Source organism: Molossus molossus, unplaced genomic scaffold (genome assembly GCF_014108415.1).
Source record: "Molossus molossus isolate mMolMol1 unplaced genomic scaffold, mMolMol1.p scaffold_m16_p_21, whole genome shotgun sequence".
NCBI classification, from domain to species: Eukaryota; Metazoa; Chordata; class Mammalia; order Chiroptera; family Molossidae; genus Molossus; species Molossus molossus.
The window spans coordinates 9,663,240-9,679,351 of record NW_023425357.1 but is presented as its reverse complement, the minus strand read 5'-3'; the positions used below and the strand labels follow the sequence as shown (position 1 = coordinate 9,679,351).

At 56.1% G+C, this 16,112-nt stretch overlaps 1 protein-coding gene across 3 annotated transcripts in view; it reads left to right on the top strand.

Annotated features, from left to right (window-relative positions):
* PPP1R37 (protein phosphatase 1 regulatory subunit 37) overlaps nucleotides 1-16,112 on the top strand; it is a 50,678-nt gene that overhangs the window by 31,755 nt on the left and 2,811 nt on the right. For all 3 annotated transcript variants that reach the window (XM_036275240.1, XM_036275239.1, XM_036275241.1), the window contains exons 3-9: nucleotides 10,704-10,801; nucleotides 12,418-12,463; nucleotides 12,741-12,841; nucleotides 13,750-13,869; nucleotides 14,319-14,469; nucleotides 14,577-14,732; nucleotides 15,833-15,945. In XM_036275240.1, the coding sequence (XP_036131133.1) occupies nucleotides 10,704-10,801; nucleotides 12,418-12,463; nucleotides 12,741-12,841; nucleotides 13,750-13,869; nucleotides 14,319-14,469; nucleotides 14,577-14,732; nucleotides 15,833-15,945 (785 nt within the window). The remainder of the gene's footprint in view (nucleotides 1-10,703; nucleotides 10,802-12,417; nucleotides 12,464-12,740; nucleotides 12,842-13,749; nucleotides 13,870-14,318; nucleotides 14,470-14,576; nucleotides 14,733-15,832; nucleotides 15,946-16,112) is intronic.

Here is a 16,112-nt window from a genome sequence, read left to right as displayed (position 1 = left end):
CATCGATGTGAAAGGAACACATCGAGTGGCTGCCACCCGCACGACCAACCAGGGCCGGGGACAAACTGCAACTGAGGTACGCGCCCTTAGCGGGAACCGAACCCGGGTCTCTCAGGACCACAGGCCAACGCTCTAACCGCTGAGCCAAACCGGCCAGGGCCCTGAAAGTATAGTCTTAATAAAGCTTAATGTTAGGCCCTGGCCAGTTTGGCTCAGTGGTTAGAACATTGGCTCGAAGAACAAGTGGTCACGGGTTTTATTCCTGGGCAAGGGCATGTAGCTGGGCTGCAGGTTTGATCCCTGGCCCTGGTTGGGGCTACCAGGGCCATGTGCAGGGCAGCCAATCAATGTGTCTCTCTCACATCTATGTTTCTCCCTTCCTCTCTCTCTCTCCCTCCCTCTCTCCTTTCCTCCCTTTCTCCCTTCCTCCCTCCCTCCCTCTCTCCCACTCTATCTAAAGATCAATGGAAAAATATCCTTAGGTAAGGATTAAAAAAAAAAATTAAAGCTTCGTGTTAGGTGGTGAGAAGCGCCACAGAGAATGAATGGCGTGGAGTACAGGGATGGACGTTGACAACGGGGCTGTTTTATTAAGGTGGGCAGGGAAGGCCTCTGAAGAGGCGACATGGAGTGGAGGCCTGTCGGCAGCGAGCAGGGAGCGGTGGGGATATGAGGCAGAAGAGCATTCTGAGCAGAAGGGGAGATTGTCACCAACACGGATTGGTTGGGGACCTTGACTACTGTAGCCCCTGAGCCAGGTCTGCCCTCACACCTCCTGTACCTCTAGGATGACACCCCCCATCTCGGGCTCTGTGACGGGCCCGCCCACCAGCCTCCTTGCTCACCTCCCTCCTCTCATACCCCTGGTCACTCCCGATTGTGTGCTCACTGCCCAAGTGCATGGGGCTGTCTTCACTCCTGTACTTTGTGCATGAGGTTCCCTCTGCCCAAGCAGGCCTTCTCCCTGTGCTGTCTCGCTTTCAGGACCTTCTCTAGCCACTCCCTTCCCACAGAGAAACCCCAGCCTGCTGGTCCTCCCCTCCTGTGCGTTCCCTCCCCCTCTCCGCTGTGGCCTTGGGATGCTGCCCCCCCACAGCTTCTGGGTTTGTCTTCCTGGCCACGCAGAGGGCTCTGGACAGGGCCAGGGAATAGGTGGCTGATAATTGGGGGGGCTTTGGATTTGGGGAGAGGGCTGTCCCAGGGTGAGAGTACACCAGGCTGACTCTGAGCCACACACACTGTCCCTTGTAACTGTGGTGGTCCTCGGGAGGGTGGCTCTGCCGAGGGGCAGGGCCAGCTCCCAGATCCTGAAAACCCCAAGGGAAACACAAATCCCTGTCCTAATATTAGAGAAGGCTGTGTTTCTAGGCCTCTAGGCCCCCAAACCTAGCTGTCCAGCCTGAAGGAACAAGGGCCTGACGACCTCAGGGCACCAAGGTGGGCAGGGACATTCATGGCCTTGACCCCCACCCAGTCCCCCACCCCACCCCTTCCCAACTGCGTGACTTTAGGAGAGAGTGTTGGGAGAGACTTCCCCCTCTGCACAGGGGGTAGTGGGCTGAGATCTCTGCTCTGCAGGATTCTGATGAGGATTCAAGACTCAGCAACAAAGTTCCTGGCAGAATGCCTGACAGGGAATCGGGTGAAATACAGAGCAGTTCTGTGTAGGGAGCGCCCTGAATTTCAGCTTATGTTTCACAAAATGATTAATTTATGGCAGGGTCTGGGCCCTGAATCCCTCTTGCCTCCCTCCAGGCTTCCTCGTCCAGTGGGTTTCTCGGGCCAAGCCTCCACATGGGACAGGCGGGACCCCCTGGTCAGAACACCCTGTTTAATTCCAAGGACTAGTACAGTGGCCAGCCATGAGCTCCACTGTCTGTCTGTCACTCCTTCACCCTGTGTTGGTGCCTTCTCTGTGCCTGGCCCCCTACTGGGCAGTGTTGGGAACACAGCTTGGACCACAAACCCTAGGCTGTCATCCCAGGGCTCCCAGTCCAGCAGGGAGACAGACTGGTCTCCAGACAGTGACAACTCAGACTGGGCAGTGCTGAGATGGGGGAGCCAAGAGGTGGGGTCCTGACCTAGCTGGGGGTCAGGGAGGGCGGCCTGGAGAAGGAACCTGAGCTGAGTTGAAATGGGAGAGTGTAATCGTAAGGGGAGGAAGAGTGGGGGTACAGTGAAGCACAGGGCTGTCTGGGAAAGGGAAGAGTTGGGGGCGTGGCTAAAGCACAGCCCCAGGATGGGGAGAAAAAAGTTCATGGACAAGGTTTGAGACCTGGCTCCCTCCTGACCGCCTTGTCTTAGTGCAGTCCAGACTGTGCACATTGCCCTCAGGGCTTCCACAATTGTCTGCCTACCCCTCTTCCCAGACAAGCACCCTTGGAGGACAGAGCCCAGGTCAGAGCCACCCCTGTCCCCCTAGTGGTGACACAGAGCTTGGCATGCCATAGGCCTCGGGAGATGTTCACGGAATGAACAGCAAGATGGTACCTAAACTGGAATTCTGCTGGATTAGAAGCCTAACTCATAGCGGCTGACGCAAAGAGGGAATTTGTTGACTATGGACCTGAGGAGTCCTGAATAGTTTGGTTTCAGGCCTGGCTGCATCCGGGATCTCAAACAGTGTCATCGAGATTGTCTCCCTTAACCTCTGGGTCAGCTTCCTTCTTGGGAGGTTCCCCTCCTGGTGGATGCCAGGTTAACTGCCAGCAGCTTCCAAAATGGGAGGCCACTGTAACCACCCCTGAAAGAAGAGAACTTTTCTTTCCTGGAAGTCCGGCATGGGACCGGGGACAACTGTGGCCCGTTCTACAGCGTCAGCTTCCTGTCCTCCACCAGTCACTCCTGGAACCTTTGGGGAAGAGGGCAGGGAGTGGAGGTAACACGAATGGCCCCACCTGGGGTTCTGGGGTGGCACCATGTGGGAGGTGAGGGGACCAGTGCTGGTTCACCCACGGTGGGCGGAAGGGGGAGCGGCCCAGTTGGCTCTTTCACAGGTAGCCCGGCAGAGGCAGCACTCACTACTGGGGCGGACTGTGCACCTGCCGAGGAGTCAGCCTGTGGGGCTGCTGCGGTTGCAGGCTTCAGCCCCCTACCCCCTGGCTTCCCTGTGCCTTGTTCTCTCTGAACCAGCCTTCCACCCTGAGGTGTGAGCCCACAAGGCCTGGTTAGGGGGTGATGGTGTTCCACAGACCTTGTCCTGCAGGAAAGAGCCCCAAGAGCCAGGTCCCCCAGTCCCGCGTGGAGAGATGCCTTTCCGCATAGGCCGGGTCACCCACCTGTCTCAAGACTCTCAGTTTCCTGTCACGTAGGTGATAGTGATCGAGCACCTTCATGGGTTGGGCAGAGTGGTGGCAACAACTGGAGCAAACAGTGGGTGGGCAGCCAGGCCGAGCGAAGTTAAGGCTCCATACTGTGAGGTAGTGGGGACGGGATTAGAGCCCAGGTCCCCTAACTTGGGCCACTCACACTTTCAAACCCAGCACTGCGGGGCACAGGGCCCTGCTGTTGCCAGCAGTTTGTGTGTGGACAGGGGCACAGTCTGCTGCGCATAGACCTGCTTTGCTGCACCCTTGCCGTGGCTCCCCGGGCTAGAGGATGCTGGGAAATGCCGCAACAGGTGTTTGCTTTCTTTGTTGGAATGATGTCAGTAATACCTACATCCATCCTGTCTGTTCGTTTCACCTCCACCTGCTGTCCACATTCATCTGCCTGCACTGGCGTTTCTAAGGCTTGAACCAGACTCATGCTCACCTCTCTCCTGCCCTGCCCCACCCCCATCCTAATGGGTGCCAAGTCCTCTGCCCAAATCCTCTGGAATTGGAGCCTCTTGTTAGTACAGTCACCAGGCTTTGAGGTCAGGGGGACCCAGGCATGGTGGGATGAGGGCTGGGGAAGTTGATTTTTCTTAACTAGATGTATGAATTTTTTGAGTAGGTAATACCTACATATACCTCATTATTCAAAGATATAAAAAGGTATATAGAGAAAAGGAAGTTTTGGGGGTCTGGGGGGAGGAAGGTGGAGGAGGGTAAAAGAGGGATAAATGGTGATGGAACTCCATTGTGTTGACCTGGGGTGGTGAACACACAATACAGTATACAGGTGGTGTGTTGTAGAACTGTGCACTTGAAACCTGTACAGTTTTGTTAACCAGTGTCACCCCAACAAATTTCATAAAGAGAATAAAAAGAAAAGAAAAGGCAGTTTCTGTCCCCTACCACCCTTAACTTTCCCAGCTTCCCTTCCTGAAAACAGCCACCCAGTTTCTTGTATGTCCTTCCAGAAATGTTGGGGACCGCCCAATAAACTGCAGGCCAAGCTGGTTGCCTGTCTTTATAAAGTCTTATTTGAACATGTCCATGCTCCTTTAAACAAAGGCTGCTTTCCTGCTACAGCGGCAGAGTTGAGCTGTGACAGAGGCTGTGTGCCCTACAAAGCCTGACCTGTTCGCTGTCCAGCCCCTGAGGAACATGTTGTGACCTAGTCAGACAGAACAGCTGTGTGTGTGTAAGTCGAGTCGGACCTGGGTACTTTAGTCTTACCCCCTGTCACCTCTGTGAGCCTAGACCCTGAGTGGAGGATAATAAAGGATGGTCCTTGGGGTGGCTGAGGGGCTTTTGTGGGGCACAGCCAGCAGGGTGCCGAGCAGGGGACTGGGCCATGGTGGCGTGGTTGGTGTTAATGGCTGTTTTCCACAGCTCAGGCTCCCAGCCTATTAGCTGGGCCTTTCTCTGCCCTGCCTCAGGGTGTCAGCAATGGAAGGGCACTTTCAGGGAACACTGCACTCGTCACTTCTGCGGTGCTAATCCCGATGGCCTTCCTGTTGGGGAACACAGTGGACTCCTCCCCAGGTCTCCAGAGGAGCCCCATTCCTACAGAATGCAATCTTCCCCAGACCTCCAGTAGCTCCTGTTGCTGCTCTGCGCCCAACCCATTGGCTCCAGTCTCACACAGAGCAGCCCTCACCTCCGCTGCACCCCATCACACCTACCTCCCAGGGCCCCTGCCCACTGCTCTATTTGTATCTGTCTCATCTGTGTCCCCCAGTAGCTGTTGTAGTCCTGCTGTGAGAGCTGGCCCCCTTCCCTCTTTGTCCTTCCTTCCCTACCACCCCCACTCCCACTGTTGCTTCCTGGTTTTTGACTCCCACTTGGATGGATGACTGTATCTGTCTCCCCCAGCTCCTCGCTGGCAGGGAGGGCCTGAGTCATCGCTGCCCCCTGGTGTCCAACCTGTCCTTGCATCTCGTGGGTGCCTTTGCACCTGTGTGCAAAGACGACAGACCTCCCTCTCTGCCTGTCACCCGATGCCCGGCATCCGGTTTCTCTCTGCCCCTTTGTGAGGGCCTCAGCAGGTGGGAGGGCGAGGCAGGCTGTTTGCTCCATAGCCTCTTCCTGGGAAACGTGCCAGCTGCTGGGGCAGCCTGGGGCCCTGCCTGCCAGCTGCCCCACAGCAAGGCCTCCCCAGAACTCACACCATCCCCTTGACCCCACCCAGAGTCCGGGGGTTCCCTTCCTCTTCCTCTGCCCCGGACCCCTCTCTCCCCCTCAGGCTAGTCACGGTCTTACAGAATAAAGCCATGCTCTGGTTTCAGAGCAAGTTTCAGGTCTGGGTGTGTGTTCCAGTCCTCCTGCTCCTGGCTTTGTGACGTTGGGCAGACAGCTTGTCCTCTCTGAGCTTGGCTCCCCAATCTCATAGGACCAAGGAGCTAGCTAAATGAAACTGCATGGAAAGTTCTAGCATTGTGCCTTACTCAGAGTTAAGTCTTCTGCCAAATCAGATCCAGCACTGTGCTGTCGGTGCCAGCGTCTTAGTGGTGTCCCCATGTCCTTATCTCCTGAGACCCTCAGGTGTCCCTTTCAGGGGAGGGAAGAGATCAGTTCGATCGGTTATCAGTCTCACCAGGACAAGGGTTGGGATTTGGGTCTCTTTACCTCTGCACATCCCGTCCCCTCTCCCTCACACACTGCTGTCCCCTCTGACCACTGAACTCCAGCCCCCGCTGAAGTCACCCCTCAGACTTGGGAATTGAGCAAATACATTCGAACCCTGACCTGAGGCAGACAAACGAGTGTCTACCTCACACACCCATGTGTCCGCCTGGGTGCTTCTCAGGCCTGTCCTGAGTCTGCCTCCAGTGGGGGAGAAACACGCCCGTAATGGCTGGCGTTTAGTGAGCACTCCAGAGAGTGTGCCAAGCCCTGTTCTGAGGGACACTGGATTCGCCTGAGTTACACTCATCCCCGTTTTAGGGAGAAGGTGATTGAGGCCCAGAGGTTAAAAATCACTTTGTTCAGAGTCTGAATTTAATTTGGGAGCCAGGATCCAACCCCCAGCACTCTGGCTCCACAGCCTGTATTCTTAGCTGCTTTACAAGACCCCGTCCGGGTGTGGGCTTGAGAGGCCCATCTGAGGCTGCAGTATGGGAGGGGGGGAGAGCTCAGGCCAGGGCTGGGGGACCACTGCATCACCACGCTGCATCACCACGCAGCACCCTGCCCTTTGCAGCCTGGCCCTGGGCTCCGCCTGGCCTCTCAGCCCTGCCTGTCGCCTCAGGGCTTCGTTCCCTTGCATTTCAGTCCCCGACATCAGACCTTCCCAGTGTTTTCCCGTGATCACTTCATCACATCACAGATGAACAAGTGTGTACAGGGGCCGCCTGAGCTGCTCCTCACCGCACCAGCTTACATAGTCCTTGGATGGTGCCTGGCACAGCGTGAGTGCTATATATATATATATATATATATATATATATATATATATATTTTTAATCCTCATTTGAGGATATTTTTGTATTTATCTTCAGAGTAGGAGGGAGGGAAAGAGAGAGAGAAACATCGGCATAAGAGGGACATATCAACTGGTTTCCTCCCGCATGACCCTAACCAGGGCTGGGAACGAACCGCAACCGAGGTACGTGCCCTTGACCGGAATCAAACCCGCGACTCTGGTCCGCTGGCCGACACTCTAACCGCTGAGCCAAACTGGCCAGGGCTTAAATTGATTCATATTTTTAAAATAAGTTTTAATTGATTTTAGAAAGAGGAAGGGAGAGAGAAATTGAAACATGGATGAGAGAAACATCGATTGACTGCCTCCTGCGCACCCCCTACTGGGGATCGAGCCCACAACCTGGGCATGTGCCCTGACTGGGAATCTAGCCGGTGACCTCTTGGTGCATGGGACCATGTTCAGCCAACTGAGCAACACTGGCTGGGCTGGCTCATTTTTTTATTTGAGTATATTTTGTCTCATTCCCAGAGGATAACATGCGGAATGCTGGTTTTGCTATATGGTAGTTCTTTTTCTTAATATATGAATGAAATACACATACTTCGTGATTACTGTAAGGTCATTCCCGAGCCATCTGACGCTTGTGCACCCCCACCGATGATGTGGCAATGCTCAGGGTAAGCTCATGATGCTGTTGGGAAAATCGAGGCAGGACGGGGTGCACTCAGGCTGCTGAGCCGCGCTGCAGTGCACTGACGGAGCCCCACTTCTGTTCCCTGGGTGTCTCCCCAGCACTGCGCCCGCCTCCAAAGTGCCTCAGGCATCTGAGGAAAGGGACAACATGTACTTCCTCTTGTCAGCAGGGGGCACCCATCCCCTTCTCTGAATATGTCTACCCTTCTACCCCCCTGTCCTCAGTTTCCCCTTCTGTAAATGGGTGGTCAGGTTTGGTCTCTTTGTGTGAAGCTGTGCTTTTACCCAATCCCAGTAGGTGCCCCACTGAAGGGATGGTCAGATGGCAGCTGTGGGTGGTGTGGAGGCGGCCAGCTGAACACCTCAAGGATCAATCGCAGTTTGAGAAGTTGCTTAGGCGTCATTTGTTCCCAGTATAGAACTGCTAGTGATGATCCCACTAGCAGTTCCTACTCCATCCTCACACGACCTTACCAGGCTACCCAGCCCAGGGCCTTTGTATGGAAGCCAGTGTATGTAGGGGAAGGTTTGTTCCCTTTGGCTGTCTGATACTAAAGCCTGTCGACCCCTTCTTGGAGTGATGATTTTTAAAGGCAAAGAGTAAAATAGGATTGCAAAGGATACCAGTTAAAATACAGTTAGCTAGCCCTGGCCGGTTTGGCTCAGCGGTTAGAGCGTCGGCCTGCGGTCTGGAGAGACCCGGGTTCAGTTCCCGCTAAGGGCATGTACTTTGGTTGCAGTTTGTCCCCAGCCCTGGTTGGTCGTGCGGGTGGCAGCCACTCGATGTGTCCCTTCACGTCGATGTTTCTATCTCTCTCTCTCTTCCTCTCTCTCCCTCCCACTCTATCTGTACAAAAAATGAAAAATATCCTCGGGTGAGGATTAAAAAAAAAAAAAATACAGTTAGCTAAATTTATAAAAATTGTGATCTGGCATTTATGCTCTTCCATATTGACACAAAATAACAGGAGACTGCAGCAGCTCCAATGACCACCGTTCCAAAGTAGTGACGAGCATTCTAAAGCTGCAGTAACACACATCTGTCGTGTGTCTTGATGACAGTCACAGGGTCTGCTAAACACTATTTTTCTCTCTTTTTGCCTGTGTTAAAAGAAGGAAATGCTGCCCTGGCCGGTTTGGCTCAGCGGTTAAAGTGTCGGCTTGCGGTCCGGAGAGACCTGGGTTCGGTTCCCGCTAAGGGCATGTACCTCGGTTGCAGTTTGTCCCCGGCCCTGGTTGGTTGTGCGGGTGGCGGCCACTTGATGTGTCCCTTTCACATCGATGTTTCTCTCTCTCTCTCTCCCTCCTGCTCTATCTGAACAAAGAATGAAAAAGTGTCCTCGGGTGAGGATAAGAAAAAAAATTTAAAAAAAAAAGAAGAAGGAAATGCTAAATTTTAATTCAGTTCAGTTAGTGAAAATAATAAGGCAATATTTCCCCTCTCAAGTTCATAGACCCCCCCCCCCAAGAGTCATGGACCCTGCTTGGCTGGACTCCTTGAGGCATCTGCCTTCTGGGCAGGGCCAGCTGCAGTTTTCCCCAGAGCTGGGGCACCAGGCACATGGCAGAGAGTCCCTCTCGTCTGCAGGAGGACAGCTGGCACCCAGAAGGCGGCGCATGGCCTGCAGCTCCCCCACCCAAGGAGGAAGTGAGGGGCAGAGGACCTCTGGGGAGGCTGGGGTCTTTCTTGACTTCTTACCTCCAGGACAATGGTTCCAACCTCCCCATCCCTCCCAGCACAGTGGCGAGAGAGTTCTGGAACAAGTGTTCCACTCTGCCCTGCACCAGCTGCCTGGCCCTGGGGATTCAGCTTTCCTTTCCTGGACCTTGGCTTCCTGCCCTAGGAAACAGGGTAATGATTGATGAGATCGGGGTGCAGGGCCCCTGGCAAGAGCATTGCCTGGGGGAGAATTCGCTTGGAGCTGCTTACCTGGAATCTGCAGGGGCTCCTACTGCCCCGCAAGGGCCAGGCCAGGGCGAGGGCAGGCTGAGGAGGGCTGCCAGAGGCCCCCTTCCCGCCCCCTTCCCTGTCCACTCCATTCTGCATTCTGCTGGCCCCAAGAGCACTCTACACCCTGTCGTCGTCCGTGGTCCCCCCCTTCCCCTACTCAGAGCCTTTCCTTCCTGTCTTCCTGGTCACCTTGGGGCAAAATCCAAGATCTAATAGCTAAAAACGGAAATCAATACAAATGTCTCACTACCTGGTGAATGGTACATCAGACAGTTACTTCACAGCACTGTATAAAGGGGCCCAAACTCAAAATCCTTCTGCTCTGTGAAAGAAGCCACAAAGGCCACTGCTGCTTAGCTTCATTTTTTTTTTTTAATCCTCACCCAAGGATATTTGTCTGTTGGTCTTCAGATAGAGTGGGAGGGGGAGAGAGGAAGAGAAAGGGAGAGAGAGAAACATCGACATGAGAGAGACACATCAACTGGTTGCCTCCTGCAAGACCCCGACCAGGGCCGGGGACGAACCGAAACTGAGGTATGTGCCCTTGACCATAATTGGACCTGCGACTCTTTGGTCCACTACTGCCGATCCTCTACTGCTGAGCCAAACCGGCCACGGCTAGCTCCATTTTTATTAACTGTCTGGAAACGGCACATCTGTGCAGCCAGAAAGGGCAGGCTCCCTCCCCTGTAGTGGTGGGCCTTGGACTGCACAAGGCCCCTTTGCCCAGCCCTGGGAGCTGTCGGGGAAGGTTTGGCTGCTGAGGGTGTTTCAGGAGGGGGGATTCTCAGAGCCCCCATGGCATTGCAGTGAGGAGCTGAGTTTGAAACCTGGTTCTGTCACTTATCAGCTGTGTGACCTTGGGCGAGATGCTTCACCTCTTTGAGCTCAGCTTCTTCGTAGGGCTGGAGTAAAGATTTATTCTCTCATCTGTGAAAACAAAACGAAAGCATCAAACACCTGCTTGGGCCTGACCCTGGGCTGGCCTGTGTTGGGGAACAGTGGCGACCAAGACAGCCCCAGCCCTGCCCTTGTGGGGCTCCTAGTCTAGTGGGGGAGACAGCTGACAAGTAGAACATTGTGTGATATTGATTGTGTATTGTTTATGTGAACTTGCTCAAGGAGACATGGGGAGTGTGGAGGGTGGGGTAACTTGGTTTGAGAGCACCCAGGGGCACCTCCCCAGGACAGCAGTGGCAGCAAGGGCCCTCGACGGGAGGACGGAGCTCGGTGGGTTGTTGGAAGGGGCATTTTATAGTGGAGGCCGAGAGGGGAAAGGGGCCCAGAATGTGGAGTCACAGGCTGGGGTCCTCTGTGCCCACAGCCCAGAACGTGACTGTGGACGAGGTCATCGGCGCGTACAAGCAGGCCTGTCAGAAGCTGAACTGCAGACAGATCCCCAAGCTCCTCAGGCAGCTCCAGGTATGCCAGCAGGGGAGGGGCAAGGGGGGCTCCCTGGGTGAAGCTGTGCTCCCCCCACCTCCCAGCAGCCGCCGGGCCTGCTCACCTAGCCAAGGGCGCATGTACATACACACATCTTGGAAATCCTCTGTTCAGCTGTAAAAGTAATCAGGCTCCTCATGAATATTTAAACAGTAGAGAGAATTGTGTAAAGTAAGAATTTCAAGTATCTGTCACTCCCCAGAGAAGTTCTGTTCCCCAGGGGAAAGCCATGTATACAATATTTATTCTTTATTTTTTAGTCCTCACAGGAGAATGTTTTCCCATTTTTTATCTTCAGATAGAGTGAGAGAGGGAGAGAAACATCGATATGAGAGACACATCAACTAGTTGCCTCCCGTGACCCTGACCAGGGTCGGGGACCAAACTGCAACTGAGGTACAATATACTACAGACATAAAAAGCAAAATCCACTTCTTGCCCAAGTGCCATTCCCCAGGAGTCCCTTGCTGTTGGCAGTTTGGGGTTTTGTCCTCTGGCCTGTCCTGGGCATTTGTAAGATGGCAGGTCACCATCCAGAGGTGCAGACAGGAGGATAATCTCTCTCTTTTTTTAAATTTATTTTTCTTTATTGATTTTAGAGAGAGAGGAAGGGAGAGGGAGAGAGAGATAGAAACATCGATGAGAGAGAACATTGATTGGCCCCCCGCTGGGGATCAGGCCCACAGCCTGGGCATGTGCCCTGACCGGGAATTGAACCAACGACCTCTTGGTGCATGGGTTGACACTCAGCCACTGAGCCGCACCAGCCGGGTGGGTGGTCTCTCTCTTTACATGACGAGGATGTTACCTGTGACGTGCACCCACCCCCAGCCATCACCTGCAGGTGCCTTCTCCGTGGTCCACCAGCCTGGCCAAATTGGTAAAGCACTGTAGTGCCCTCCGGAATGTTCCCAGCTTGCTGGTTACTAGGGCTGTTGCTCCCTCAGACAGCACTGTTGGGAGCAGTCATGTTGGCCGCCCATCCCTGTGCACCTGGGGTGGGGTTTCCATGGGGGATTCCAGAAGGTCCTGTCAGGTCCAGAAAAGGATGGTTACTCAGTGTGGTGGACAGGAGTGTGGGCCTTACCTTCTTGTCTGCACACAGGTTCATCACAGCATCTGCCCTGTGGGTTGGTATGTGTGGAGCCCAGAGAACAGGGCCTGGCACCCGTGGGAGGGGGCCGGGAAGACCTCTGTCCAGTGCCTTTACTCCTCTTCGCTGAATGCTCACTGTGGGCCAGGCCTGGTACCCTGCCTTCACCCCAGGCCGCGTGGGCCTGACTGTCGGCTTTCCCGGCCTCAGTGCCTGCCTCACAGCCTTTGCACTGGCTGTTCCCTCTGCCTGAAACGCTCCCCCAGAGACACCCAGGGCCCACTGCCTCGCTCCATTCAGCTGGGGCAGAGGGGCTGTGCCCAGGCCTGCCTGGCCCTGAGTCCTGTGGGTGAGGACCTGCACCCCTCCACCCCCACCCCTGGACACTGCCTCACCTCAGAAATAGCAGAGCCAGATGGAGCCCCAGCGGCCCACTGTCAGGGTCCAGCCTGACCCCTCCGGGTGCTTCCCGCTTTAACCACCACCCATTCTGCTTTACCAGGAGTTCACGGACCTCGGGCACCGTATTGACTGTCTGGACCTGAAAGGTGTGTGTCTGTCTGGACAGCGGCCGGGAGCCCTTAGGTAGTGGGCAGGGCCGAGCTTCCCTGGAGGTGGGTCCGCGGGCAGAATGTGGGCCTGGGCCTGCTTGGGGTCAGTGGGTCCTTACCAGAAAAGTTTCGCTGGGGCAGGAGCTGGGCCTGAGAGAGGTGCGGGGGGCAGGGTCCCTTCCTCCATCCCGTGGCCTGGAGCCCCCTCTTGCACCCAGCGCCCACCGCACACAGAGGCCAGCTCACGCGCACACGGCGCGCCATCTCCTCCCAGGTGAGAAGCTCGACTACAAGGCCTGCGAGGCCCTGGAAGAGGTCTTCAAGAGGCTGCAGTTCAAGGTCGTGGATCTGGAGCAGACGAACCTGGACGAAGATGTGAGCAGCTTCTGACACCACCCTTACCTGCTTCCTGAGCTCCCTGGCTCGTTAGAGGTTTGGGGGGGCTGGGGCACTGCAAGAGGAGGGACCCCCCCCTTGGACAAAAGCTGGGCAGGGCCTCTTGAGGGTCAGAACAGGGAGACATCCACTGTGAGCAGAATGGATGGAAGAATGTTAGGACTCCGGGGCAGAGCCCAGAGGGGGATCTCACAGACCCACCCAAAGGTAGGGGCTTTATAAGCAAGGGAGAGACTTGGGGAGCCAAGCCTGAGGGGAGGCTTGTGGCCATCTGGAGCCTGTCCAGGAGTGTCCCATCCCCCCACTTCATCACATTGTCTGCAGGGGAGGGACCTGAGAAACTTATTTTTTTAATTTTTGGAGAGGGGGGATGGGAGAGAAACATCAATATGAGAGATACATAGATCGGTTGCCTCCCATACGCACCCTGACCAGGGATCAAATCCACAAGCAAGGTATGTGCCCTGACTGGGAATCAAACCCACAAGCTTCCAGTAATGGGAAGATGCTCCAGCCGAGTCACCCAGCCAGGGCAGGTTTGAGAAACTTCTGAAAGCAGCCTCCCCCACTAGTCCTACGTATCCTCACCTCCCAGACTTGGAGGTCACCAGGAACCCAGGATTGTGGGCCCCAGGCCTAGAGAGCCAGGAGAGCCAGGGACAAGGATCCTGGAGAACTGAGGCTCAGTTCAGGGAGGCCAGAGGCCTGTCCGGCTCATGGCACATGGGTCCTATGGGCACGAAAGAGGAAGCAGACTGGCATTTTCGGGATATGGGAAGGGTCAGCTCCTGTGACCCAGAGGTGCCAGAGCAGTGTCAGGAGTCAGCTACCTCCTGGCCTCCCCTGCAGGCTGGACCTGAGGTTGAGCCCCATTGTCTCTGCCCCAGGGTGCCTCGGCCCTGTTTGACATGATCGAGTACTACGAGTCCGCCACCCACCTCAACATCTCCTTCAACAAGCACATCGGCACCCGGGGCTGGCAGGCCGCTGCCCACATGATGCGCAAGGTGGGCGCCTCCTCCTGCAACCTCTCCAGGCTGGGGGGAGCTCAGGCACCGAGGGGTCCAGGTGCTTTTTCAGGCACCCAGCCCTTTAGGTGTGTCAAGCCCCCATTTCCAGGCCCCTCGAGAAAGTGGTACTAAGAGGTGCCCTGCCCCCGGCCCACCCTGGCCCGTCTCCTCCTCTCCTCTCTCCTCCACTTACCCTTACTGCCCTCACTGTATCCCTTTGGAGGCATTCGTGGTCACCACCCCCCTGGTACTCACGGGAATCAGGGATTTCAGCTGTCACCAGCCCCAGCTCACTCATGGGGACCCCAGGCCAGGCCTTCCAGCACCAGCCAGTTTCCTCAGCTCTAAAACCTCATGGCCCTGTTCTCTGGGGCTTGGGGTGGGAGGTCCTCCAGGGCAGGGAGGGCTGGGGCCGGCCTGACCCAGCCCTGCTCCTGCCCCAACAGACCAGCTGCCTGCAGTACCTGGACGCCCGAAACACACCCCTGCTGGACCACTCGGCACCCTTCGTGGCCCGCGCCCTCCGTATCCGCAGCAGCCTTGCGGTGCTGCACCTGGAGAACGCCAGCCTGTCGGGGCGGCCCCTCATGCTGCTCGGTGAGCCCCAGGCCGGGACGCTGGGTGGTGAAGTGCAGCCCACTTTGGGGGTTGCTGTTGGCTGGGGTTTTTTGGGCCTGGCCAGTCAGGAGCCCTCCTCTCCCCAGCCACGGCCCTGAAGATGAACATGAACCTTCGGGAGCTGTACCTGGCCGACAACAAGCTCAACGGCCTGCAGGACTCGGCCCAGCTGGGCAACCTGCTCAAGTTCAACTGCTCCCTTCAGATCCTGGACCTCCGGAACAACCACGTGCTGGACTCAGGTGTGCATGAAGCTCACCCACCCCTATTCTGGTCACCCAGCACCCGCTGTGCCCAGCCAGGTGCTCCATGGTGCTCTGCTCTGCTCATGGGGCTCACAGCCCAGTAGGGAACACAGACCACCCCCAGGCAGTGAGAATCAGACTGGGCAGGGCTGGGCTGCGGGACTCCAGAGGGTTACCCCCCAGTCCAGGGGGTCAGGGAGGGTGTCCTGGAGGAGGGGACAGCTCAGTGGAGACCTGCAGGATGAGGTGAGATATTGAACAAGTAATTAAAGTAATTACAATTTAGGAGAAGTGCCCTGAAGGAAACGAGGTTGTTAGGATAAAAAGTCAACCGCAGGCTCTTTAAGGTGCAGTGAGGGGACCTCTAGGTGGCGATGTGGAGGCTGAGAACAGAACCCACTGGCTTAAAACCCTGGGAAAAATCCAGGCAGAGGGCAGCAGATGCGCAGGCCCTGAAGTAGGAAAGAGCTGGTTGGGTGTTGGGGGAAACCCCAGTGAGCCAGAGGTGGAGGGGAAGAGAAGTATCAGCAGGAGGAATTCGGTTTCCTCCTAGGGGAGGGTGGCTGTAGCCTGGTTCACTATTGGACAGAGTCCTGGCCTTAGTGTGAAGTGGAGGGGACCAGGCAGAGTAGGACGTGAGGCCAGTGCCTTCCCCCGGGTGCCAGGCCCAGACACCACATTTACTGATACCTACTCCATGCCAGGCCTGTGGCCTCCGGGCTCCCAGATGTGAGACCTCTACCCTCGGGAAAGACACAGCCAAGATAAACTAGTGGAGTATTGACTCTGTCGGTGGTGGGATGTGCTCTGGAGAAAAATAAAGCAGTGGTGGTGGGCTGAGCTGGCTGGCCGGCTGTTTGGGGAGAGGGTGATAGTTGAGCAGAGATCTAGGCAGAGAGGGAAGAATGTTCCTGGCTCAGGGGTCAGGGAGCTGTGTGTGCCCACTAAGGCAGGGGTGTCACAGCAGGAGGTCGCAGGGCCGCAGCCTATGGGGCTGGACAGACCAAGGGGAGAGTGGAGCCCCCGAGGGTCCTACATTCCTTTTCCCCGGGGGAAGCGCAGACCACAGACGGGACTTACCCATGGGCCTCCCCCAGGTCTGGCCTACATCTGTGAGGGCCTCAAGGAGCAGCGGAAGGGGCTGGTGACCCTGGTGCTGTGGAACAACCAGCTCACACACACAGGCATGGCTTTCCTGGGCATGACGCTGGTGAGTGCGGCCGGGAGGGTCCCCACCCCAGCTCTTGGCATGGCTCTCAGCCTTGTCCACCGTGCGACCTCAGGCACAGTTCAGCTCTCCTCTCAGCCCCGACGGCCCTTCCTTAGCTCCTGCACCATCTTTTCCCTGAGGAGAGAGGCCCTTCCATCGCTGTTTTT